A 15,367-nucleotide genomic window follows, 5' to 3' on the forward strand; every position below is an offset into this window, starting at 1 on the left:
CAAATTAAATACTTCTCCAAGTTCAGTGAGTTGAAGGTGTGGCCCCACTCCCCACCTCCTTATGTACCTGTCACACACTCATTTATCACTTGAGTTGCTGCCTGTTTTCTCTGAATGCAGAGCACTCATTGAAACTCGAGGTGTGTTTTAGAGGTTGTTGCATAAGTTAAAGCAAATTTTACACAAGAGGAGTGGCTTTTTAGTGTTCCGTGGTTTTTGGCAGCCATGTACATGGTTTCCATGAGCTTGGATTTTGGAGCCAAATGGAAGCAACGATTTTTGAAGCCCTGTAGAAGGCATTGGGTGCCTTCTGTGTGCGACAGCAATCTCAACACGGAGTATTGGTGCTCTGCAAGTTCAGGAGAAGGTTGGGAACAGGTAGAGAGCCAAGTAAAAGTCACACTGGGCTGTATAAAAATCTTTCAGTACCCATGAACACACCAGCAAAGCCCTGCAGAGTCAGCAGTTCATGAGTCAGCCTTCTGTGGTTTTACAAAAAGTTATTTCAGTGCTCTAATTCATTTGGCTGTGCTCCTTTTTGGATGGGAATAAAGGCAGGCTGCTCTCTTGAGCAAGGGACCAGAGTGCTTTGGCATATGGACAGGAAAAAAAGGCTGAAACAACACTTTAGGTTTGAAATTAAGCAGTGCTGCATGTTTTAGCCTTTTAAAACCTGTGCTGCAGCTTAAAAGCTTTATTCTCTAAGATGGTTTGAACTACTGATCTCTTAATTACTCTCTGGTGAACAGAACGGCTTTGGGGTGGGAATTAAACTGATTGCTGCTGGTGTATAAAACATTAGTTGGTTATAGTATCTGGGACTGGTGATGGAGCATCCTGGATGAAGACTTGCAGGAAAATGATTGTGAGGAGAAAACTTTCCTTTTTGCAGCTCAACCAGCCCAAGGTTGTATAAATCAAACTAAACCTTTGCTATCTGGTTGTCTTGACTTCTGTGTTCATCTTCCTCGTCAGATTTCCCCCAACCACATCTGGATTTTTGGAGGTTGGGTGCTTGGGGCTTTTTTAATTATTTGTTTCATTAGACCTATAACCTGTTTTCTGGATTATGCATTTAAAACCCAAAGCGCTGAACTGTCAAAGAGGAATGTGACTTGTTTACATTGCTAATTGCATGATCGATTGGGCTGAAAGAAAGGCTTTAGGCTGGCTCCCAACTGCCTTTATTTTTCAGGAGTTTAAAAAAACACCCCCCCACACCCAGCGTAAGGAAACCCTTTATCGAGGCAGTCGGTGCAGGAGTGGGCAGTGACTGCTGCTCCCTTCCTTGTTTTATAAGGAAAAAGGGGGGGCCCTGGAGAAGCCCTGTCTGGGAGGATCCTGTGATGTTTCATTCCACGCTTGACCCACTTTACAGGCAGCTCTGCTCCTTTTCCAGCGCCGCGTTGTCCTCGGGGAAGAGGAGCACAGCCGGCTGCTGCTGGAGCGGGACCGTGCCCGGGGGAGGGAGGGGGTGCCACAGCTTCCCAGGAGAGAGAGAGAGAGAGAGAGGCTGGGGATGGGTTCTCTGACTGTCTGGTCATGAGTTTATCCAGCTTTAGCTCAGCCGTGTCAAAATGTTACAGGACTGCCCCTTTTTCCCTGGAATCTCTTTTAAAAATGCTTTGAATTAGCCTGACTTCTGAAACACACTATCTTTATTCCCATGGACTTTGAAACCTCAAAGCAACTGCTCGTTATCATCCGTGGCGTCAGAGCCAGCCTGGAATCTGCTTTTTGGACTTTGAACAGCTCCAGGGTTGGACACCGGTGCCAGGCAGCCCTGTAGAGCCAGCACAATTCCCTTCCCCTCGTGCTTATATCAAGGATATATCAAGGATATTCACAATTCTATGCGTTACCACTTAACGTCGTTCTTAAGGCCACGTACAGCGAGCCTGCGCTTCTCCCGGAGTTCTTGGAATGCTCGGGAGCGCATCTCCCGGGGCTGAGCTCCCTCGGAGCGAGCCCCGGCGCCACCGCGTGGCACTGCCCGGCCTGCCGTGACCCTCTGCTTAGGCGAGGCTCTCACACGCGCTGTCTCCGGGCTGGGCTCCTCTGGAACGGTCCAGATGATTTCAGAGGATGCCAAGGCACAACTGGTACAAAAATCACTGTTTAAAGTGTGCGGAGGTGGAGGGAGGATGAGGTTAGGAAGTAGATGCTGCAAATAGGTTTGAGGTAGGTGTTTCTATTTTTAGTCTTCCCCCCCCTTCATCTTTAGTTTTTTAAACTATCTCAAATCCCTGCAGTTATGTAAGAGGAATGTGAGCAGAGTTAGAGGGAGAAATAGAAGCTGATAATGAAAAAAAGCCAGTTGGTGTCTGCTTGGCAGAATTTGGTTGTTGGGTTTGGTCAGTCCATTGGTGTCTACTTTGCTCTCATGAGACCCCACCTGCAGTGCTGGGTCCAGCTCTGGGACCCCCAACAGCACAAGGACGTGGAGCTGCTGGAGAGAGTCCAGAGGAGGCCAAGGAGATGCTTCGAGGGCTGGACCCCCTCTGCTCTGGAGCCAGGCTGGGAGAGCTGGGGGGATTCATGTGGAGAAGAGAAGGCTCCAGGGAGACCTGAGAGCCCCTGGCAGGGCCTAAAGGGGCTCCAGGAGAGCTGGAGAGGGACTTGGGACAAGGGGGAGTGGCATCCTAGTGACAGAGGGCAGGGTTAGATGGGATATTGGGAAGAAATTCTTCCCTGTGAGGGTGGTGAGGCCCTGGCACAGATTGTCCGGAGAAGCTGTGGCTGCCCCATCCCTGGAAGTGTCCAAGGCCAGGTTGGACGGGGCTTGGAGCAACCTGGGCTGGTGGAAGGTGTCCCTGCCCATGGCAGGGGGTGGAACTGGATGGGCTTTAGGGTCCCTCCCAACCCAAACCTTTCTGTGACTGATTCTATGGCCTGGACTCTCACCCAAGTGCTGGGCTCTGTCACCCACCATCTCATGCTGGGGTACAACAGGAATGAAAAGCGACTCCTTCTCAAGGATGCTGCTTGCAACAGAAGTTTTAATGAAGTGGAAATGCAATAATTAGCTTTTCATATAATTGCCTCTTTCAGATTTGTACTGAGAACAAGAATTTTCCTCTTCTGCCACTGCATTGTTGCAAGACTGCTTTAAACAACAGTGGCACAGGCCTTTGAGCTCAGTGGTGTCTTCCTGCCATCTCTCTCACATGAATAATTCTGATGTTTTCTGGTTTTACACTGAACCAGTCACTTCAATTGTTTTCAAACTTGTTGATGTGGCTGCTTGTTTTAAAAAAAACGTTCCATATCTTTTGTATTCCTGGGGGGGGAGGGGAGAGGATTTTTGGATTTTTGCAGCATCCTCCCCTAGATGTAGATGAGGTTTTTGTTCAGATTCCATGGTTGTACCTGGCTCAGGGAACCTGTCTCTGGTTCAGAGAATCCAGGCTGAGTTCTGTGCAGTTTCGTGGAGCAAAGCTGAGCCCTTTCAAGCCTGATTGTCATTAGACCTTGACAATCCCATGTCACGCTCATAGTATTGAAAAATAATCAGTGTGTTATCTCCATAGTCTCTAAATCACCCAGCAGCAGCAAAAAAACCTGGCAGTTTCTCAGTCAAAGTGGAACGTGAGGTGTTCTGAGGGGCGGGAGGCTCCGTGATTTTTGCCTGAGAGAAGCAGCCAGGAAGGGAATCCGGGGCTGTGATTTTTGCCTGAGAGAAGCAGCCAGGAAGGGAATCCGGGGCTGTGATTTTTGCCTGAGAGAAGCAGCCAGGAAGGGAATCCGGGGCTGTGATTTTTGCCTGAGAGAAGCAGCCAGGAAGGGAATCCGGGGCTGTGGAGCCGGGGCAGGGCTGCGTCCGGGAGCTGCTCCCCCCGCTCGGCGCGTTCAAACCCCTTCCCCCGCTCAGCCGGCTGAGCCCCAGCCCGGGGATGCTGCGAGTATGTAGGTCAGAGCTCTTCTGGATCTGATTAAGCGTTAAACCAAGCTCAGTTGCTCCAGTCTTTTCAGGTATTTGCTTTAGTGTTAAGCTTCCCCCTCCCTCGGCTGCGTTCGCAGCGGTTTTTACCTCAGTTGCGGCGTCCCCGTGGCCGACACACGGCGCGACTCTCTGCGCTCAGGGGGGCGATGCTCGGACTGAGGATTATTTTGCGTTACAGTCGTTACCTGCGCGCGGAACAATTGAAATCGGGCCGGCCCTTTTCGGAACAATCATGTTCTCTGCCTCGCAGCTTTAGCCAGGGACGGGTTTTTTGTGCCATTAAGGCTGCTTCGCAGGCAGCGCTCGGGCTATCGGCGCCGCAGCAGCTGCTCTTGCAGGGCAGATAACGGGAGGCATCTGGAGCGCCGGGGAGGTTCTTTGTACGATATGTGGGGCACAGCGGGAGGTGCCGTCCCGGCATTTGGCATATCTGTGCCAGCCGGCTGCCTCTTCTTGGGCCGTGCGGTGTTTATGCTGCTTTGACTTTCCCAGACTTCGAATTCAACGGCAAAATCCCCCGAGGATGGAATTCTCTCCTTTGGAAAGCTGTAGAGAGCTGTACCGAGTATAAAACTCATCAGGAGTATAATTTTTAATTTAATTCACCCGCAGCTATAATTAAGGAGGGAACTTCGCTCTCTGCCTGTTCGATATTCCATGAGGTTTGTCTCCTGGTGAGAGCGAACCCCATCCCCCCTTGGCCGAGCCTGATTTGCAGTCTGAGAGCTTGTGCTCACTGGTCATGAGCCAAATCAGAAACCTTGGGCTTTGGCAACATCGGGAAAGGGGATTGAGGATTTGCAGATATGTTCTCCGCAGACCCCTTCTGTCATTCTCTGATCCTCTAAACCAAGGACTATTAATATAAATAAATTTAAAAAAAATGAACAAACAACAACAAAAAAAAAACAAACAGGAAACAAGGAAAATAAAGGAATAAAAGGAAAATAAAGGAATAAAATAAATAAAAGGAAAATAAAAAGAAAATAAAGGCAGTGTTGTTTATATGGAGTGAATGTGGTTCTCAGCATTGGAGATGGAGTGATTGAGGGAGAAAGAGGTAAATGTGACGAAGGTACAATCACAAGGTCTCAATAGACATAGTTTGGAGGCTTCACATTCTATATATGTGATATAGGATTGTCACTGTGTAAATATCTTCCCTACTTAAAGGCCACTTTGCCACAGAGGGCTCAGCACCAGAGTGTGGAGCAAGTGCTGTGAGAGCACAACACGGTACCCTGGACATCTCATGGAACCACAGAGTGGGTCAGGCTGGAAGCGACCAAAGAGGGCCATCTGGTCCCACCTCCCTGCTCCAGCAGGGCCATGCCAGAGCACATGGCATTGTGTCCAGAAGGTTCTGGAATATCCCCACTGAGAAGACTCCACACCCTCCCAGGGCAGCCTGTTCAGTGCTGGGTTCACTGCACAGCAAAGAAGTTCTTCTCGTGTCCAGGTGGGACTTCCTGGGCATCAGTTCCTGCCCGTTCCTCTTGTGCCATCGCCAGGCCCCCCACCCCGAGCAGAACCTGGTCTATCCTCTGCCCTCTCTCTGCAGACACTGATAAATGTTTCCTGCACCCTCACGACGGGGTTTCCCTGCACGCGCTGCCGCGGGGGTCCCGGGACGGGCCGTGAGATGGATCGGGGCCCGCGGGGGTCCCGTCCGGGCCCCGATCCCTCTCACGGCCCGTCCCGGGACCCCCGCGGCGGCGCCTGAGCGCTCATGGAGGCCCCCTGCCCGCCGCACACTGCCTGACAAACTCAGCACCCTTCGCTCCGCTCCCCGCCCTCCCCCCGGCCTTTCTCCCCGCTCTGCACCCCGCGGGAGGCAGCGCGGGCCCGCGTTTTCACGGTTCTGCCGCCTTCGGCGCCGTTCGGAGCGCGGTGGCGGGGCGTTCCGCTCAGGCGTCCGCGGCGGGCAGCCCGTCGGTTGCGAGGCGGCGGGTCCTTGCCCTTCCCCCGCCCGCTATAAAAGCACCGCCGCAGTCGGGCCTGAGCGCCGCCGCCACCGCCTCCTCACGGTGCGAACGGAGCTACCGCCGCCGCCTCCTCAAGGTGAGGCCCGAGAGGGGCCTGAGGTGTGCCCACGGGAGCGAGGGGGACACTGTGAGGGGGCGGTGGGAGCGGTCTGGCGCGGGCAGAGCCCGTGGGGTCGTTGCGGGGGCCGCGGCGGAGCGTTGGGCGCTCCTGGGCCCTGCGGGGCTGAGCGGCTGAGCCCGCCCGCGCTCGGAGGGGATGAAGCTCTCAGGGGTCCTGTGTTGGAGCCCCCGGGGGTCAGTGTGGGGAGCGCTGCCCGCGGGGGCGGCCGGAGGAGCCCCCGGGACCCTCCGGTGTGTCCGGGGCGGCCGCGCCTTGGGGGTGAGTTGGTCACCTGGTTACCGCGCCGGGATCCACCCGGGATGGGGCTGAGCGCGGCGTTCCAGGATTATCCGTGTGAGTGTTCGCCGTGGTTCAGCTCGGGCTCTGACCGCCCCCCCAGCCTGTTCTGCTGCTGTCGAATAAAGCTTTTAGGACTCTCCTGCTTAGTCACCCAGCGGTGCTGCTGCCCAGGGACCGGCACCTGCCAGAGCTCTGCTGCAGCTGCTGAAAATGACTCTTTTAAATATATTTTCCAGGCAACTGAGCTCTGTAGTGTAAAATAACGAAATGTGGGTGAAACCCCGATTTGTTATCAGTGACAAGGCAGTAGATTAACTTCATTCTCACTGTTTCAGACCCTCAGCAGTAGCTGAAGGGCTTGTTTAGAAGCGGGTTTGGGTGACACGAGGGTCTCGCTGGAAATCCTCGGGCAGCATCCCCCCCTGGCCGGCTCTGCTGAGCAGGATTATGTAAGCTGGGCTCAGGAGGCTGGGTTTGTTCTGGAGAGCTCCCAGGCAGCCACTGCAAGAACAGATACATCAAATTTGAAATGTATGCCTACAGCACTTTTTCCCAGAGCATCACTCAGACTGCTAACCCAAGATTTTATTTTATTTATAATCCAGGTTTTATTTCTATGCACGTGTGTGTATTTATATGTTTGTACCTTTGGAACAATCATGACTGTGCCCCTCCAGAACACCCATCTTAATTAGAAGTAGCACTGTCATATAGGGTTTCATTGCTGTGTAAACATTAACTGGCTGCTCGCTGCCAAATGGAAATTAAAGCAATGAGGGCTCCAGGCTGGTGTGAGCTGCTTAATAACGTGTGTTGGCTGAGCCTCCCTTGGCCTGGCTTTGCAGCAGCTCTGTCAGGCTCAGCAACACTGATGAGCTTTCAAAAAGGGGTAATGCAAGTTTGCTGCAAGTGGCCCAGCTAATTCACTGTTGGTGGCTCAAGTACTGCTGCCAGGAACTGGTGTGTAAGGCTCCTAAGTTTGGTAGGGGAAGGCCATTGGAAAATTGAGATTGATTTGAAATTCTTTGTTCCTAGAGCTGTTGAGTGCCTTGCAGGCTGTACAAACACATGCTTCAGTGATCTTGAAGCAGGTAACTCCAGGGAAAAAATGACACTGTTGCAATAGTTTGCTGCTAACGAAGGAGCTTATGACACATCCTACTAGCTGGCTGAGAATCAGTTTATGAAATTTATATGGGCAGACAGTCGTGTTTATCATGTCCTTCAGTTGGTTCCAGTGCAGTGATACCCCCACACTCTGCATGTGCTGGCATGACTCCTGGCTGCTGTGTCATGTGCTTTGCTTCTGGGTTTGAGTTGTTAAACATCCAGAAAGATGTTTTCTTGTAAGATTTGTATTTCTGCTGATGACATCTTCAAAGCCTGCTGCTTTTTATTGTAGGTATGATCGCAGTTTGTTTGAGAAACTTTGTTAAAGTGCATGGTCATGTCAGGTACTAACAAAGTGCTGATCTAACTTCCTGCTTTGCAAGAGCAGCAGTGAGTGCTGAAACCTTCCTCCTAGGGGTGTATTGCTTTTTAATCTCTTGAGAAAACCAAACACTGTTCTGAAGGGAAAGCCTTTGATCCTGAGTAACCTAGTTTGTTTAACTCTGTTTGGAGTAGAGGAGGCTGGACTAGGTTGTCTAGAGTAATTCCTTCCAACCTCAATGTTGTCATTCTGTTCCAGAGGCTATCATTTGAAACTGCTTTTGAGATCTGACATCATTTGAGCAAAGTGAGTAGCAGTTGTTTGGATTTGGAGATAAGTAGTGTTTGGGAAGTGTTGAAAATTAATTCAAGAGAAAATAGCTCCAGTGTTGCACTGTAAAAAAAATAAAAATACAAGCACTATTGACTGATGAATTCTATGTATTTTATGTTTTCACATTAAGAAAAAAGCTCTTAAACTAGTGTTAGGCTTTGATCAATCCGTGTTTCTTAATCGTGAGGATTAATGAGTTTAGGGCTGTTGATTCAAGCAGTGAATAATCCGAGTGTGCTCTAAGTGGCACCAGGCTCTGCTGTTGAGAAGGAACAATATAAACAGTAAAGGTGATGTACCTCTTTGGGTCAGCTAAACTTGTAACATCTGCTGAATGTTGGGTGGAAATAACTGTCAAATTCTCTTGTAGATGCCTTCAATTAAACTGCAGAGTTCAGATGGAGAGATCTTCGAAGTTGATGTTGAGATTGCAAAACAGTCTGTGACCATAAAGACTATGCTGGAAGGTAAGTGTGAGACCCTGGGGGTCACAGTGTGTTCAAGGAGGCCTCTTGAGCAGGAATTGTGACCAGAGGAGACAAACTGGCACTGTGCTGGAAAAGCATTCCCAGCCCTCTGGAGCAGCTTGGTGTGTCCTGCCAGAACAGCTGGAACAGTCGCTGCTGTAGCTGAAGCTGTTCTGGGTGGATGTGCTCTTGCAAAAAGCTCTTGTTAAGAGTACTTACAGGGATGCCAGTAAAATATAAGCACCCCACTGCCCTGCCTACGGTTTTGCGAAAGCTGAGCAAACAGAACATTAATAATGTTAACAACTTCGTTTTATTTAATCACCCAAACCAATCTTAGAATGTAAATATCACTTAAAGGGAGTGGGAGATCATAAATAATGCAATAAAGAGCTGAAGTGAAACCTATATTGTGAGCCGATAGAAGCAGTTAAATTATTTGGGATAAATACTTAGTTCTGATCTCCTGCTGACATAAATTTGAAACAAAAGAACTCGTGGCGGGGGAGGGGAAATGTGCCAGATGGCTGAGATACAGAGCAAACTGTGTCTAATCCCTCCAGTGCAAATCCTCATTGTTTACTGGGGTTTTTTTCAAGTTTTTTGATGTATTCTTGAATTAACTTAGAAAAAAAATATTTCTGTAGATGTAGTTCAAATGATGCTCTTGGTTATAAATCTTTGGTTGTGACACCTTAAAAGAACAGTAAAAATAGGGTTGAGATACATCAGGCATTGAAGTCTTTTTCTGTTAATAAGATGCTGTGGAACATGACTGGCAGCAGGAGCAGGAAATGGAATGCATTAGGGAGCACAATTCCTCTCAGTTTTCTCCTGCAGGAGCTGTGTCACTGCTGGTGTCCAGTGACACTCAGGTGGGGATGGAGGGGGAGATAAACACGGGGAGTGTGTGAGCTGGGCACCATAAACTTGCCTCTGCTAAACTGGGGGAGAACCAGTCTCCCAGTACAGGTGAAATGCATTTTCAGGTTGTGTTTTGGGTGCTGCAGCTGAGAGGGGAAGAGCTGAAAGGTTGGGTTATGTTGGGTATCGGGGGGCCACCAATAAAGTACCAATTTTCTGATAATGGGTGACAGTGCTGGTTTGGAGGTGATGGTGACAAGTCGAGCAGAGTTGACTGAACCTGAGATATTGCTTGAATTATTTCCATGTACCAACAATTTTGGACTGGTCACTTCTTACACTGAATCCCCCACCATGCTCAAAGTCTGCTTTTGAAGTCTCCATTAGCTGGGGGCACAAGCAGTACCTTTTAGTGGCAGGGTTTTAGTTCTGAATTGAGGAAGCTGGTTATTTCAGACAAAAAGTAGTGTTAATGTCCCACTGGTAACAAGAACTGACTTGTCTAAATACAGAAAAAATACATTTTTTTTTTTATAATGTTCAAATATGATGTCATAAGTGTTCAAATTTGATCAGTGACAATGGTTGTATGGTCTTAAAAATGGAGTTCCTTGGTGATGTAGAATTGGCTCATCTGTGCATGTAATGAGTGAAGTTTTGTATAGTTCATTACATAACTAATTACAAGATGTCTTTGACAGCCAGGGTGTCATCCAACTGTTGGCATTTGGATAATAAAAAAGCATATTCTCTAACCAAAGATGGATAATGTGCTATTTGTTCTGTGTATCAAATCCAAACTTTAATTATGCTTTTCTCTCAATTTTTACTTTACCCTCTTGATATAATTAAGGAATCAGAGTGACAAACTTTATCCAAAACTGTCTGGAGCATGCTGACAAGCTTTTAAAACAAGGAGTGTCAGAAGTGTGCTGTATAAATGCTTTTTTGATGAAAGGGCTTGTGCTGCTGTGTTATCATGTGAACTTTTTCGTCTGGGAAGGATCAGTGCAAGGCTTCAGAGCCAGAGAATGGCATCTCTGTGGCTCCAGTATTTACTGCTCACACAGAGCACAAGGCACTGTCTCTACTTACCACAGTAGATCTGAATTCTTATTTAACAATCACTGGATCAGTTTGAATTTGTGGATTGACCCCTGTAAGTGGTAAAAATATGTAAATATTTATCAGATTGTTGAATGTTCCCTATTCCCAGAATACTGAACTAGCAAGTTCTGCTCTAACAAGTACCTGACTGCTTATAGGTGATGGTTTGTTGATGCTCTGTGTGATGAGGCAGCTTTGTTAGCCACTTGGCCTAATCTTGGTATAACCTGGGATGTATAATGCAACCATAGCTCCACAAAGCTTTATAAAAGCTCCTGATTTCACCATTTGGAGATCCTTTGCTACCAATCATTCAGCCTCAGTGTTGTTAAAACAGTGGATAACTGGTGAAGCATCCCAGTTCAGTAAACGGTCTTGTCTGCCAATTGCTTAGTCATCTTTCCATTTTTAGATTTGGGAATGGATGATGAAGGTGATGATGACCCAGTCCCTCTTCCAAATGTTAATGCAGCTATCTTAAAAAAGGTAAGATGCTGGAAGTGGTTGTGCTGTATGGCAGTAATGGAATGTGAACTTCATCTTGGGAGTTGGGTATTGTGAACTGTTGGATAAAAAATGCTTTTCATGTGCTGGCTACAAGGTTAACCAAGTCCCTGTGCATGAACATGGGATCTGGGTTATCTGGGAAGTGGGGTGAGGCTGGCAGGAGCTAATGGCAGAGGGGACACACAGGGGTGACCTGGAACAGCAGCTGGAGGCCAGACAGGCTTCCTGAGGTGCTGGGGTGGTGCTGGGCATGTGTGCACACGGGCATTTCATGGTGTTAAAGCACTGATTTTAACTGGATTCTGTGCACTGAGGTGGCTGTTCATGAGATGCAAGTGTTCAGAGAAAGGATTCAGGACAGGCAGTGGCAGTAGCTGTGCCTGGGTGGCAGTGACAGAGCTCAAGGGACACTGTGTGCACTTGGTGGCATTAAATTCACTGGCAGGCCATGGAACTGAGTCACGTGAGAAGAGTGGGGTAGTGTGTGTTTGTCTGAGATGCTTTTTGCTTTGAAATAGGAAGTGCAGTGCCAAAATAAGCACAGGTCTGTTGTGCCTGTTTTGGGGTAAATACAGGGTTGGGAATTCTTTCCTAGCAAACAGACACAAATAACTTCACTCATGTGGAGTCTCTTGGATTGGTGAAATGGAGCAGGATTTTGCTTACTGTAGATCCATTCTCCTTTTAACTGTCTGGTGATGAGATTGCATGTTCCCAAGCTTGTATTGTTTGGTTGTTTTTTAAAGGCAAACATGCCAGGTGAACTTTGTCCTGGGGTGAGCACGACCTGCTGGTAGCTGTTACCACCCTGCACTCTTCCCCTGTGGAGTATCCTGCTTAATAAAAATTATGTTTCTGCAAACAGATTGAACACTGCAAAATGAGGTTTAGTTTTCTTGGTACGGTCCTGTGTGTGTTATAACAGGGTGTAATAACTTTACAGCACCAGCAGCTGGCTTTTAAGATTAAGTAATTAATGTGCTACTGACTCATTGAGATTCCTGAAGGCTGTTGTACTCTGGGATTGGGGATCAGTTCTTCTAAAATTAAAATATTGTTGATTTGAGCATGTTCATGCAGGATTCTAACATTAATCTCGAAAAAAAGTCCATTTCTTCCTAAATGAAGTTAAGTTTTATAGTTGGGGCCTAATGGGAGAATCACTTGGATAAAACTCTAATATAAAAACTTTAATGTCAAAAATTAGGTGATTCAGTGGTGCACCCATCACAAGGATGATCCACCTCCTCCTGAGGATGATGAGAACAAAGAAAAAAGAACAGATGACATCCCTGTGTGGGATCAAGAGTTTCTGAAAGTAGACCAAGGAACCCTCTTTGAACTTATCCTGGTGAGTATGTTCAGAAAGTGCAAAGGCTGTGCCTGTGGAGTGATCTCTGTTAGTGCACTTGAGAAACAGCCTTTGTGCTTCCTGAGTAACTTCTGCATTGGGAGGGGGGTGTGGGGAGGGGAAGTGGTTCTGGTAACTACTGGCTGGAATTGCTGAGGATGTTGGAATGCTTGTCAGTGTAATGCTGGCATTAATTGTACTCATTTATCAATCAGTTTTCCGAATATTGCTGTCTTTTATTCTTGTGACTCTTGAGTCTGAGCTGAGGGTTTATTTGTAGTAATGGAGTTCTGGAGATCTGCACACAAATTAAAATACAGCTTGGACTTACAAATTTGTACCTTGTATGGTCCTGTGAGCCCACATTACCTGCCTTGGCTAGTTAACAGACTGCAGCCCTGAAGATCTTGGATGTTTGCAGACTCCTGAAAACCCTTTGCAAAAGGAGCGGCAGGAGTGTGTATTTTTCATGGTACAAATGACTTTCCCTTTTGTTTGGCAAACAAGTTGTAGGTAGTGTCACTTGAAGGTTGTAGCTAGAAGCTTTTCCAAGTGGAGATGATCTCTTTGCAGTTACAGTGTTCTACAATTGCAGTGTAAGCATGACTTTGGTAGTACATCTGCAGAGGCAGAATATTGATATGGAGGCCTTACATTTGGCAACTCTTCTGCAGGCTGCAAATTACTTGGACATCAAAGGTTTGCTTGATGTCACATGCAAGACAGTTGCAAACATGATCAAGGGGAAAACTCCAGAAGAAATTCGCAAGACATTCAATATTAAGAATGACTTCACTGAAGAGGAAGAAGCACAGGTACTTGATCTGGGTTTAATTACAATTGAGCTGGCTTTTTGTGCTGGATTAGTGTGTGGTGCTTCAGAATTTAATGTCATACAATTGACTTGTTAATAAATGTAAACTAATGCATAAAATTCTCATAACTGGGTTGCTACTGGTAGAAAACTTTTTGGTGTCTACTGCACTTGCAGCCCATTGCCTGAAAAGGTTAAAATAGCATGTTGATTTTTCTAGCTCCAACATGTACCTGGTAAGAAAGTGTGTAGGATTGTTTGTGGCAGCCCTAGTTGGCTGTTTGGGAGCTGTAGCTGGAGTGCTGGAGATGCACTGCTCTGTGTGGCTGGAAGGGTAAGATGTTTGGGTTCTCATCTTTAATGAACTCATTGATCTTAAAACTAGAACAGCAAACCAACTGCAAAATGGCAGAGCTGAGAAAGAGCAGAATAAGATGCCTTGGTTAAATACACAGGCAGTGACTGGACACTTGGATTTGTCTTCAGTGCTATGTCATGAAACGAGCAACTTCAGAGTTAAACTAATCCACTTGCTTTACTTGGTGGAAAATTTCCCAGTTTTGCTCAAATCTAGGCATGAGAAATAAGTTTCTTGGCTTACATTGATAAAAAGGTCAGTTTGGAAGACTGACTTTCTAATTGCAAACCCTGCATGAAGAGTTAAAGCTGCTCCAAGCTGATGCCTCCCTGCAGGAAATAATCCTGAACGTTTATGGGAATTGACAGCCAACTCTTAGGAGTTCACTGCAACATATTAACATTTAAACTGTTCTTTCAGGTACGTAAAGAGAACCAGTGGTGTGAAGAGAAGTGAAGTATTTGTGCCTGATACTCGAACACTGTAAGGATTGTTCCAAATACTAGTTGCACTGCCCTGTTCATAATTGTTAATATTAGACAAATGCAGCAGCAAATGAAGTTGTGTTAGCAGGATATTGTTCCCTTTGCATGTGTAGTGGTTTTTTGAGTACAAATCTAAATCTTCTGAGTTTTTACTAGCGTAATTGGATGTCTTTTTACTTTGCAAAGAATAAAATTGAATTAAGTGTGGATTCTGTATGGGAAGTAGCACTTAAGGTTATCATTTTCATTACACTTTTAAACTATTCAAGTCCAGTTACAGTGCTGAGGATTGACTCTGTTGTAAATAAAAACATCTATGACTTCTTCCTCAAGAAGAGCAAAACACTTGTATTTACAGGGTATTGATAGTTTCAGAAAGAAAAACAAACTAGAGTGTGTCTTGGGGAACTAGGTAATGTAAAAAAAAGTTACTGGATTTCTTCCAAAAACATGGTGGAAAAAATTAGTGTTACTTAAAGCTATATAATTTTCAAGATGGTTCTTGTCCTGCATTTAAACAAACAAACAAAAAAAATTAAATATTTGACCACTTGCTTGTCCTGTTAGTCTTGCCTTATAGACTAGTGAAAATGTGATCTAGAACTAAGCAAGCTCCTGACAGCTAAATTTGAATACTTCAGCCATGTCTTGAAGACCTGCCTCTAGCTGGTAGCAAATAAAGAGTGTTGCTTTATGCACAGGATGGGTGTGTTTTTATACATGTTACTGTTAAAAGTGGAACCCAGATTTGACCAAAAATGACTGACATTACCAAAGTTAATATTATTGACCTGTGCATGCCATTAGTGGCTGGTTTTTAGGCAGTTTTAAAGAACCCTTGTGATGTAGCTCTTGAAAACATGGTTTCATGTGTCCACAGGAAATCTTATGCCTCTGTATGTGATACTTCAGCTTGTAGAGACTTAATTATTGCATACAAAGCTAATGCAATATCAAGCTTAACTTCTTTGGACAAAGCCACTTGCAACTAGTTAAACAGTAACTGGTTTTCTGATTTTTATTTTATTTTTTTTTTTTACAGTTCCCTTATAGGGAGTAGGGGATGGTTGTGTGGTAGATCTTTGAGGTGTGCTCTTAGCTTGTATTGCATTCCATTCTCTGTATAAACCTTAGAGTAGAATGAACCTTAATAAACATACTTATCTCACTTTAAATATCGGTGTTTCACTTCTGAATTAATAAAGGGCTTTTAAACTTTCGTTTGCAAATGGTTCTAGTTATTTGGAACTAGACAATCTTGCTGCCACTTCTTTCTGAGTGCACAAATAACAGCACTGAGGCAGTGGGTGATTGGAATAAA

General features: G+C 46.3%; 1 protein-coding gene across 2 annotated transcripts; it reads left to right on the forward strand.

Moving 5' to 3' along the window:
- Positions 1 to 5,887: 5,887 nt before the first annotated feature.
- SKP1 (S-phase kinase-associated protein 1) lies at positions 5,888 to 15,266 on the forward strand. 2 transcript variants are annotated; one of them, XM_017834617.1, is made up of 7 exons: positions 5,922 to 6,004; positions 8,019 to 8,066; positions 8,464 to 8,560; positions 10,944 to 11,017; positions 12,246 to 12,389; positions 13,064 to 13,204; positions 13,982 to 15,266. In XM_017834617.1, exons 3-7 carry the CDS (start codon positions 8,464 to 8,466, stop codon positions 14,015 to 14,017), a joined length of 492 nt encoding a protein of 163 aa, XP_017690106.1. In that variant the 5' UTR covers positions 5,922 to 6,004; positions 8,019 to 8,066; the 3' UTR covers positions 14,018 to 15,266. The 2 variants fall into 2 exon arrangements, with proteins under 2 accessions (XP_017690105.1, XP_017690106.1); XM_017834616.1 differs by lacking the exon at positions 8,019 to 8,066 and having other exon boundaries at positions 5,888 to 6,004.
- The last annotated feature ends 101 nt before the right edge of the window (positions 15,267 to 15,367 follow it).

This window comes from Lepidothrix coronata, unplaced genomic scaffold (genome assembly GCF_001604755.1).
Source record: "Lepidothrix coronata isolate B3197 unplaced genomic scaffold, Lepidothrix_coronata-1.0 Scaffold236, whole genome shotgun sequence".
NCBI lineage: Eukaryota > Metazoa > Chordata > Aves > Passeriformes > Pipridae > Lepidothrix > Lepidothrix coronata.